The sequence below is a fragment of the Emydura macquarii genome, unplaced genomic scaffold, assembly GCF_026122565.2.
Source record: "Emydura macquarii macquarii isolate MOO-44397 ecotype Brisbane River unplaced genomic scaffold, CSIRO-AGI_Emac_v2 contig_3692, whole genome shotgun sequence".
NCBI lineage: Eukaryota > Metazoa > Chordata > Testudines > Chelidae > Emydura > Emydura macquarii.
Genome location: NW_027133829.1, coordinates 3,011,987 through 3,023,849, shown reverse-complemented (window position 1 = coordinate 3,023,849; position 11,863 = coordinate 3,011,987). Strand labels below are relative to the sequence as shown.

The 11,863-nt window shown below is 41.9% G+C and overlaps 1 protein-coding gene across 15 annotated transcripts in view; it reads left to right on the top strand.

The window, feature by feature from the left end:
- Window positions 1–9,130: 9,130 nt before the first annotated feature.
- Window positions 9,131–11,863, top strand: part of TCF7L2 (transcription factor 7 like 2) — a 195,037-nt gene continuing 192,304 nt past the window's right edge. For all 15 annotated transcript variants that reach the window (XM_067537151.1, XM_067537152.1, XM_067537145.1 and 12 more), the window contains exons 1-3: window positions 9,131–9,948; window positions 10,248–10,314; window positions 10,546–10,670. In XM_067537151.1, the coding sequence (XP_067393252.1) occupies window positions 9,760–9,948; window positions 10,248–10,314; window positions 10,546–10,670 (381 nt within the window). In that variant the 5' untranslated portion in view covers window positions 9,131–9,759. The remainder of the gene's footprint in view (window positions 9,949–10,247; window positions 10,315–10,545; window positions 10,671–11,863) is intronic.

Sequence of the window (11,863 nt, the reverse complement as noted above, 5' to 3'; positions counted from 1 at the left end):
AAACGTCAATTTCACTGTAGACAGGCAAACTGATAAAAAACTATTTCCATCAGTAATAATGAAAATTTACAGATAGGCAAAATAAGAAAAATGCTGCTTCAGAACTTGTTAGGGTTTGATTTAAGGATATTTACTTTGTATATTCTGACGTGATGTTGACGATTTGTGTTTTAATAGTTATAAAACTTTAACTTTTTTAATCTCTACGGTCATTAAATAACTGTCTGACCCTCCCCTGACATAATTTCCTACAGCTGTGAAAATTTAAATCGATAAAAATTGACCATAAGAAGGCTTAAAATTAAGCATTGATATTATCTGTCAACATTATTACAAAATAAAAATCAAATGCTGCCAAGCCTACATGTGGTTTTCAGTGCTTAGGGTTGTTTGCTTATTTGGGAACTTGTCTGTCTGTCTGTTTTTCATTAGCTGTGGCTGACCACTGATGCAGCATGTCTCAATGGTGGAAGTATATCAATGCCTAATCATTCAGTCATGGAAATCTTAGGGTCCAGACATGCCAGCTGTTGGGTGTTCTCTACTCTCACTGGTAACTTAGGGTGTACACCACGTGGCAGGATTGACTCTTATGCTGCACTGGTTAGTATGAGCTCACCTTTAACTGTCCGGTATTGCAATAGCATGGTGTTGCAGTAATAGGTTTTATAGCCTTCATTGTTGGATCTAGGCAGGGCTAGTTCAACAATAAGATATATACAAATAGGCTGCATGGATTTATAGTACTACCTTATGGATACACTCATCTCCCACCAAACTATAGCATATCAGTATGCAGATAGGTGGAGAAAGAAAATTTGAGATTAAAGGCACATTTATGCAGTAATCTTCACACTTCTCATAGACCCATCTGCACACAAACTTCTCGAGTACAAGAGATGCACTTAATCTAAGGACTAGCATTTGTCTGACCTAGCTAACTTTCTGGCTTTTCTACAGACATCTTTAGATCTACTTATTTTCTGTGTTCCTCAGTTTCCCTTTCTGTAAAACAGAACTAAAAGTATTCACCTCCCCCACAGGATGCACTGAGGCTAAGCTAATGAATGTTTGTGAGGCCACTGAGGTCACAGGAGAGAAGGTATAGTGTTAAGCTGGGACGCAGAGGTGCTAGCTCTGCCACTTTGTTCTGGGTGTGGGATACATCTCTCCAAGAATCCAGTGGATGTACCGTGATGGTGTTGAGCTAGGAGCTATCATGTATCTCAGCCCATCGGAGATAAGTAGGTGAAGAACAGGGGCATGTGTGTCAGATCATTACCCTGGATAAAAAAAGTAGGTGTTTGCAGAGAGGGAAAACACCTCTCATACTGTGTGCAGCCTATGAATGTGGGTACTAACCATATCCTATGAATCATGAAGAGAGGCCTCTAACTTACTTCTGCCAGTAACCCCTCTGTATTTTATCTGTAGAGCGTGTTTCTCAGGGTTGTTTATTTGTCTGTCAGGACACTAGTCTTGAACTCAGACCCACTAGTTTATTGGCCAGTGTGCCGCACGCTCATTGAGTTACTGGGGAGTCACAGACTGGGTGGTGGGCCAACTTCAAGGGTTCTGTGCCCTGCTTCCTGATTGTCCACATGGCCTTGATCCTTATTGGCTGGTGACCAAATATAAACTTCCTGCTTCCTTTCTGGCCTTATCTGAGCAACAAGCCATTGCCTACTACTTGCTACTTGGACCCGGCCTTGCTGCCCCAACTGATCCTGCTGTGTTGCCTCACCCGATTTCCTCCAGCTGCCTCACTGTACCTTTCCTATTGGATTGAATCTCCTGGCTATTGGACCTCTTGGGTGAACTCTGACCACTGATCTGGACTGCCCTCCAATCTGCCTGACCCCTGGGCATTACATAGTTGGACAGTCCAGCCTGCTTTGTGTTTAGGGCCATAACGTTCTTGCTTGTGCACCCTGTTCCAGGATTAGGGCCCTTGAACACTGATTACAGGTCCAACAAACTCAATGAAAAGGGAGAAACTATCTTGGTGTGAACTTTATTCTGGAGTTTGATTTTCTGACTTCTGTTTTTCAGTATGTATCTTTAATTTGAGGGAAAAGTAAGTTGAGAAATGGGATCCCATGATTTTTCGTGCCATGTTCAGGACTTCAGAGAACTGGCGTGCAAATGTATTTAGCTCTTTTGACTTTAGCATCCTGCCTCTTCTGAGGTTGGTCAAGGAAGGTCTGTCCCCAAAGCAGGATGTGGTGACATTGCTGTTTACTCCGAGTCCTCTTAGCATGTGTCCATTAGCCTAATAAGGAACTTGCAGGTCCACATCTTCAGTCCCTTATTGTTATAGTTGCTCCAGGATTCCCAATCCACAGGAAATCAGACTTTACATGGATCCAATTGCAGGATTGGGCCTGTAGATTTTGAGTTCCTCAGGGCAGTGACTGTGTCTTCTGAGCCTAGCAACTATATATATATATATATATATATATATATATATATATATATATATATATATATATACTGATTCTGACAGGGGGCTCTGGAGCCTATCATAGTACAAAATAACAAATAATTAGTAATCATTCTCAGTGGTACTCCTGATACTGAGCTCTTTGGGGGTACTCTTGGTATTGCTACTGTACTTATTACTTGGATAGCTCATTGTCACCTAATTGTACTACAGGTCTGTCCTTTACCTCCCATCTGCTTATTTATGCCCTGAGGTTACATAAAGGCTGGATGAGCCTGAGACAACAGCCAACCAGAAACATCTCCAGTGCCACTCTTTTTTATATGCATAGGCTCAGATTGCCTGCTGCAAGAGAAACCTCTGTCTGCTGCTAAGTGGCAGCATACTTTACAAAGAAAGAGAGGGCTCGGTTTCTTCAGCAGAGCTCTGTCTGTCTCACTCCTCAGCTGACCTGTGACCACTTGCATGTGCGCCGGAGCTCTTTGCCAAATGACAGAAACCACACAGAAAGTCAGAAGCTTCAGAAGCAAGTGGAAGCAAAGGAAAAGCCAAACACAGCTTTTTAAAAGAATTCATTCATTAGCCAGCGATTCGATAAGAAATAGTAAAGAAGGCTCCATTACAAATAGGCTGGTCAAGTATTTAAAGCACTTTTAAAGGGTGCCTTAAAAAAATACTTTTGCTGAGCACCATATTTCCATTGAATGCTTTAATTAGATCAATTATCAGTGAATTAGATTGTACACCCTTTGTGGCAGTGGTCTTGTTTCCATAAACAGCTGTTTGGCTCCCAACATACAGTTGATGTGATTATAAATATTATTAATCATTCTTATCTTTGGGCTTATATTTGGAAACTTAAGGTATTTAGCCTGAGATGAAAATCCAAGGTCTTGATTATAATCACCTCAGATACCTGTTTGCTTGTTGCAACACTAGGGTTGTCCAGGTTGTCTGTTGTCCAGGTCAAATTTTAATTCTAACGATTATTATTAGTTATTTGTATTACCATAGCATTGAGGAGCTGAGTCATGGACCAGACCTCAATTTTGCTAGGTCCTGTACAAACACAGGCAGGAGTCTTTGCTGTCTTCAGTTGTCCCCCCAGGCCAGGATGGGGGAAGAAATGAAGTGTTGCCTGGATCTCATCCGCAGCATGTGTGTGTGTGTACATTCAGCCTACTTCTTGCAGGACATGATATTCTTTTCCACTTCCTGTCCTAAATCACATTCTGCTACATAGCTACCTCATCCATTCTTATTATTTATATTATGATAGTGCCACCTGAGATGGGGGAATCCATAAGACTATGGATTAAAACATGTTGTGTTTGAGTGATTAGTGATTACTATTAGTTATTATTTGCATTGCAGGGGGAGGTAGGAGGTCCGGTTATGGACCATTGTGCTAGGTGCTGTACAAAACAGAACAAAAAGAAGGTCCCTGCCCCAAAGAGCTGACAATTTAAGTATAAGACAAGAGACAACAGAAAGGCAGTGGAGTGCAAGGAAACAATGAGACAATATTGGTCAGTATTATAGGCAATAGTCTCAGCACACCAGCTGTCTAACTGATGTCATAAATTCACATACATATTTATTACATAGCAATTGCCATACTATATCAAACCAGTATTTAGTTAGTTATTTCTGTCTGGGATATATATATGTGTGTGTGTGTGTGTTTATGCACAATTTCTTTGGGTTTCCTGCAAATGTAAACATATGCAATTACTATTTTAGTGAATATGGTTGGAAAATATAGACATATCAGTATACACACAAATAATTTGCCAAGCATCATTATAATAAATGAACATGGATGTTACTGTTTTTCACCCATTTTCTTTTTTTCCTTTTCTTTTTCATTTCGTATTTCGAAACAGACCAATTCTACAGTGATGACCGACAGAATGTATGAACACCATATATCAGTGTTCCACAAATAAATCAAACTAAAGCAGCCCAATTCTTGTAGACTGGCATTAAGGTAAGTATACCTTAAGAAAGTTCTTATTCATTCTTGGCTTCAGGCAATAAAACGTCATAGATGTATAACTCTGGTGAGTGAAATTTCTAGGGAGCAAATTAGGCTAAAAACATCTTCTAGAGACAGCTAGAAAGGAATCAGACAGCACCCGAAAATAAGTCAAGTTATGCAGTAAATGTTTCATTTATTGGGCTTCTTCCATGACTATTAGGGTTAAAAGACATGCTGTCAATAAAAATGGTACAGTTATGGAAGCTTCTGTGTTTTAGGAACCTATTTCTTGTCACACCTATAATATTTGATATCACCTCATGATAATGTGTGACACGCTGCATGAATGCATATTTCTACCCATTAACCATTGTATTGTTAGGTAAAATTATCTCTATCAAAAACAAGATACATAGCAATACTTTAGACACTAAAAAAGGGAATAGTGTTTCTACTGCTCCATAACATGACTTGTGAAACAGAAAATGGATTTAAAGAAGATAGACCCCATAATAGTATGTAAAAGGTCTCTGGGGTCTGATTTCCCAGTGTTCTGCTGACAAGTGGCAAAGTAAAGCATATTCTTGAGTATCAAACCACCATGAGGCTAGCCCACACAAAATATAAAGCAAACAGCAAATCTCGCAGTGGAACCATAACTTTGAATTTTAGGTATTTCCCCATTTTATAGCTTCTTTGCATTTCCACATCTTTTTTTTCTTCTTCTTTTCTCAGTGCTCTGATTACACAGAAGAGCCAGGGCCTCTATCCTTTGGCTCTGTAGCCTTGTCTGTCCTAGAAGAATTTCCCACCATTGCTGATGTTGGTGCAGCTCCATCTGTGACAGCAATATTGGAGGTGCTAGGATAGACAGGGCCCCAGGTAGCCACCATTGTTTGTAAGTGTCATCAACACCTGCTGAATGTAGAAAAACATTATGACAACGCAAACAGAGTTAGTGGTCCAAGATCACCTTTGAAACACCCAAAATCCCTCAAATCATAGGTTCAGATCCTCGCATGGTCAGCTGAAGCCTTCTATGCTTCTGAGATAAATAAGTAGAGTTCTATGGTCGCAAGTCTACACTGAAGGGGCTTTTGGAGAAGACCCTAGAGACAAAGGGCCTGTCCCACATGTCTTGCAGGTATGCTACTCGATCCAAACAATTTCTCTAATAAAGACCTGGCCTCTGTGGGGATGTTAAAGATTCCAAGTAATTTTTCATGCAACTAGGAGTTTATCCTGCTAGCCTTGGACAAAATTTCCCCCCTCCTCTCTGTTGTCCAATGTGGCTTGGGTGGCACCCACAGACTTCTTTTCACCAGTGTTGTTTGTGGTGCGCTGTGGACTCCTTTGGATTGAAAGGCATTCGGTGAATGTACAATGGTAACATTACTCACTGTAAACAATGCAAATTCCCTAATCTGAAGCTGTCCAAATTGTTTCACAAAGCAAGCCCAACATATGGTGTACTATGCCAAGGCTGAGAGCGATGGTGGGCTACAGTCACTAGTGCTTCCTGATCTACACCATAGGACAACTTTGCCAGGATAACTGATATTTACGGAAGGCCAAACTCTTAGCACCTGCCTTTGACACACCACCTGTTGCTTCAAATTGAGTATCAAACAATAAATCGCATGTTTCACACAATGGATTAGCTTGACTTTTTTTTTTCTGAATATTATATTACTTTGGCTGTTGCAAATTACACATTTTTTATCCAGGGTACCCTCCAGCTAACAGGTGCTATTGACCCTTTGAGATCTCATTTCCCCAAAGGCATTTATATATCTGGAACTATTAAAATTGGAAACCATGAAATAAATAAGATATGATGCATATGCTACTATGAGTAACTTTGGTTCCTTAATTAAATCATGGCAATGATATTCTAATAAATAATGACAACCCTATGACTTGCTGGATTTTTTAAAAAAAAATATAGACATTTGAAAGAATAAATATGGGTCAACTAGAAAAATGCATAGTGTTAATAATAAGGCCCCAATCCTGTAATGAACTCGACATGAGCACACGCCTGTACCTGCACCTGAGTCCCTTTGAACTCTTGGGGGTTCTGTGCAGGGGACGAATGTATTCCAGGATTGGAACCTAACAACTCACTCTCACATCTGGAACCACTAGGGCCAACCTTTGCTCTTAGGTTCCCAGTACAAGATCAGGGTCTAACAATTTAGGAACTGATCTTACAACCACTTATGGACATCAGTAGCATTACTTACATGAGTAGTCCATGAGTAATGTTCTTCAAGTGCATAACTTTTTACAGGATTAGGTCCTTCATTTGTTAGCTCCCTGGGGCAGGGATTGTCCTTCTATATCTAGTACAAAACCAACCACAAATGTGTTGATACTAAACAAATAATGACACTAATTACAGTACAAAATTGTTAGGAAGTATGTTTGCTAAAAATCCGTACCAGATCATAAAAATACCTTTAAAAAAACATAGTTATTTTTTGTTCAATTGGATCAAATTATAACACATGGTCTTATAAATTAAGTAAGAGTTCAGCATGGTTGTTATTTCTAATCTCATATCACACCAGTGTTTAAAAGAACTAAAAAAAATCAGAAGGCAAACAAAATTGAGTATATTTGTTACTGTGTCACTCTGAAAGTAAACAGCTTGCAAAATGTAGTCATTACATAGCCAGGGATAATTGGGAAGTGTGTGTCCAACCATAGCTATTTTGCAAAATGTCTAAATGTAAAAACAAGTTAGTCAAAAGACCAGAAGAAAAAGAAACTGTTAAATCCATTTGTACATTGATTTAACAGTGAAGTATTTCATTCTTCATGTTTTTACTTGGTGTCTTGAAATAATCCCTTTTCTGTCTCCATCCTCCCACTTAGACATTGTTCACAGACTTATTTATTTATGAAGTCTGAAGGTTAGTCCCTACCTGCTGAGACTAATTAGCCCTGTTCTTTGTGTCCTATGCAATCCTGTCTGATTAAATGTACACATTTGTTTTACTTCTTTTCATGCTTCCTTTCACTCTATTTCTGCTTTACTGATTAATATTAAAGTTGTAAGTTGCAGTGATTTTTTTATTTCTATTTTGTCTGCATCTTTCCCTTTAGTATGCAAATTTCTATGTGAACTTTTTAATGCCTGAGAATTCATGTTAGCCTTGTCGATCTTTGTATTATTATTTGTATTATTCTTTTTAGAGAAGACAGTTTAGCTGAAATCCCCAAACTCTCTAAATATTGCATGACAAATTGGCTTTGTTTTGGAAACCCTACGTGCTGAATGGCCCCTTAGTAGGAGCAGCAGGTTAGATTTCTTGGGGAATGTTTGGATTATTTAGTACAGCCTGTCCCTTGCTTTCTAACACCATTTCCATTAGGCAATTTACTAATTCCCATTGAATTTACTGTCTCTGTGTCCCCCTCCCTCCTTTGTTCCTTGTCCATGTTAAAGTTTCCCATTGACTCGTCCATTGTTATAATTTGTCACTGCTAGAAGATCAATTTGTTTTCCTCCTCTCTTCAGCACATTATATTCGGGTACCAGATGTCATTTCTTGCATCTGCATTATTCTGCTCCTATTTTGTTGCTGTGCGGAGCCTGATCTCTGGGTAGTGACTTTAAAAAACTGCTGTCTCAGACCCTTTTCTTACATCTTGTGCGGCCAATTTTTTTCCTTCCTCAATAATCTACATTTGGTAACTCATTTGCTAGCTGGTTTTGGGACCATTCAGTTGGTCCTATTTATTCCAGTGGCTATGTCACTTTCAGTTTAATTTTCCAGTTGTGACGCTTACAACACCAACACAAAAACTTTTCACCCTAAAGTCAAAGTCCTTGATCTCCCTCCTCTCTTGATAATTAACTTCTTGTCAATCACATTCTTTTTCCTCCAATTTTTTCCCCTTAAGGAAAAACTAATATTATGCCTAACTCCGAAAATTATTTTAGGGGTATCTGATCACTAAGGAGTTATCTTGCACATTTTAATCCAGTAGAACTATAATAATAATAAATGCAAGAAGAAAGTGCTGGGCAAGAAAAAAGGTTTTATTACATTATTATTTTAGTTTCTCACTTACAATGATTGGCAATAAAACATTTAAAAAAATCTTAACGGTTTAAAAAGAACAAAACCAAAAAACAAACCAAAAACCTAACCACACAGAGTAATAATAAACCATGACACAGAAAATCTTTGAGAAATTGGACTTTTCTCATGCATACATATATATTTAATAATCTCTGCTCTATAAAAGTTAGTGCTTTGCAGACACAGGGACAGGCATCTTCCTCCCTTCCTAACTCCTACATATATTTTTTTTCTTCTTGTGCACATTTACTTCTGAACTACAGGGCAGTTTTCTCTTTTTGCCTTCTCTTCCCCCTGCATGTGTTTTATTTTTCTTTGGGTCATTCCCTTACAACTGATGGATTCCCTCCTCCCCCTCCATTGTCTCCCTTAAATCCATTCCCTTTTTTTCCTAACACTCACTCTCTCTCTCTCTCTCTCTGGCTCTTGCCAAAAAGGATCATTGTTAGTTTCTCCACTTCCCCCACCCTCCTCCTCCTCTTTCTTCCTTCTCTCTCTCCCCCTCGCTCATTCCCCAAACCTGTTTATTTATGCACACGTCACCGGGGAGCCCCCGCCCCCTCCTGCATCTCATTAAGTGCCTAGTGTGTTTCTCTCTCCCTGTCAATAATCCCGGATCCCAGACTTCTCCGTTCCTCCGGATTTCGATCCCCCTTTTTCGAGCTGTCAATCAGCGCCGCCTTTGAACTGAAAAGCTCTCAGTCTAACTTCAACTCACTCAAACCCGAGCGGCACGGGCTCCCTAGATCTGCGGCGGCTCCCCCCCTTTACAGCTGACTTCTTGGTGGGTTTGTTTGGTATTTTTTTTTTTTTTTTTTTTAAACCCAGTTTCCCCTCCCCTCCCCCCCTCTCTATTTTTAATTATTATTAGTCTCACATTGGGTGCGTGTCTGTGCGCCTCTTGCACGGTGAGCAGCTCCCTGGAAGAAAGAGAGGAGAGAGAGAGAGAGAGAGGGGGGGAGGAAAAAAAAAACCATCCAGAAGAAGGAGAAGAAGAAACCCAAAGTCACTGGTGCAAAGAGAAAAGGAAAGACATTTCCCTCCCCTCCTCCTCCTTCTTTTTCCCCTCCCCAGGAGGAAAGAGAGAAGAAGAGGAGAGAGGGAGAAAAAAAACCTGCCACCTTGGACTTTTTTTTTTTCCCCCCTCGGTGCAAACTTTTTCCCCCTTCCCCTTCCTCCCCCCCCCTCCCCTTTTTGCAAAATTGCCGCTGGTGGGGTGCGCCCGGCCGGGAGGCAGGAAAATGCCGCAGCTGAACGGCGGTGGAGGGGACGACCTGGGGGCCAACGACGAGCTGATCTCCTTCAAAGACGAAGGGGAGCAGGAGGAGAAGATCTCCGACAACTCCTCGGCCGAGCGGGATTTAGCCGATGTCAAGTCCTCCCTGGTCAATGAGTCCGAAACCAACCAGAACAGCTCCTCGGACTCGGAGGTACGGAGAGGGGGGGACCCCCCCCCATCCCCTGCCCTGCCCGCGGCTTTGGGGGGCCGGGGGGTGTCGTCCTGCTTTGCAATGCACTGCGGGGCTAATCCTGGGGAACCCCTGCGGGGGGGGGGTGCAATGTAGCCAGCGCGTCTGGCTGTAAGTTTCCTCCATGGCACAAACTTGTAACTATGTTTCTCTCTCTCTCTTTTTTTTTCCCCTCCTTTCCCTCCCATCCCCCCTTTTTGTCCCGCGTCCCCCCCCCCCCAAATCTGTCCCTTCTGCCCCCCCCCTCGCCGGGCTCCCAGGCGGAGAGGCGGCCTCCGCCTCGCTCCGAAACTTTCAGAGAGAAATCGAGGGAAAGTTTAGAAGAAGGTGAGTACCACCCCCCCCCCCCACATACACACACATCCCCCCCCCACACACACACAGCCCTGCGGGGCGACCTGCCGGCCGGGCTAGGCGCCACGGTGACGGCCGCACAAGTTTTCCTGGGTGGAGGTGGAGGAGCGGGGGGGGGTGGGAAGACACTTTCTAAACAAAGTTTTGTTTTTTAATCCCCCCTTTCTCACCCCCTCTCTCTCTCTTTCTGCCCCGCCATGTTAGCTGCGAAAAGGCAAGATGGAGGGTTGTTTAAGGGCCCACCCTACCCGGGTTATCCCTTTATCATGATCCCCGACCTGACCAGCCCGTACCTCCCCAATGGATCGCTGTCTCCCACGGCAAGAACAGTAAGTGGCGCCTCTCTGTGCATCGCTCCCCGTGCTCGGGTTGTGCGTTCCCTTCCTCTCCCCCCCCGGCCCCATCCCCAAGCCTCCTGCATGGCCCGCAGCCCTGGCCCTGCCAGAAACTTTCCCGACTTCGATGGCTTTAGCAGGACGGGGATTTGTTGACACTTCGCCATGTTTCTTTCTCGCCTGCTTTTTTTTTTTGTTTTTTTTTACTTTCAGTTTTGCGTGGAGGTCTTTTCACCTCTGGAATGTCCCTTCTTCTGCTTCAGAAACAATAATAATAAAGAATATCCCAGGCTGTGTTTTAGTTTCTTTTCTCATCAGCTGCACCTCAGATCTGATTTCTACAAAACTATTTGTTTTCCACGCTGAATGGGCTGTTTTTCTTCTGCCCTCTTCAGTGGTGTCTTGGTCTCCTTTCCCCCTCCCTTCTTTTCCTCCCCCTTAACCCTTTCCTTGCTGCATAAACTCTCTGGGATACTGATTACTGTATTAGCAGCCACCAAGTGACATAGTTTCTCTCTTACCCTATTTTGTAAAGACTAGAAACTTTACAAAAAAAAAAATTCCATTGCAAGTTGTCTGGCCTTTTCATTTTGATTCAGCAATTTCTCTCTCTCTTTCTGTGTGTGTTTATGGCAAGTTTGGTATCAGAAGTTCTTTTACACTTTTTTTTTGGGGGGGGGGGCGGTGATTATTAATATCTAATTGCAAACGAACATGCTTGATTATTTTAAACATGAAAAAACCTTGATCGGGGAGATGAATCCATGTCTTTAGTGCTCACAGAAAAAAGCCCTTCCTTACCCGTCGTAAACACACCGCTCTTATTTTGCAAGGGGAGAAAAGACCTGAAGGAGTTCTTTCTTTATTTGTATGTTGCTAAGCTGGGTCTGAAAGAGGTTAGAACAGAGCACAGACTAGGACTGATCCAATAAACTGAAATGAATACATTAAACAACTCCCCACTTGGAAGGGTATTTTTAAAATAATAATCTTGCTGAAAGTAGATCTTTTCTTATGTGTGTGTGTGTGTGTCTGATTTTCTGGGGAAAAGAGTGGGTGTGTGTATGGAGAAGGAGTCAGGGTAAGTAACTGTAGCTCAGATAGTGGGGTTCTATTAAACTTTGGGGTGTGATGGGGGTAGGTCGTTTCTTGTTGCTGTTTCTCCTTTGATGTCTTCTAGTATCACT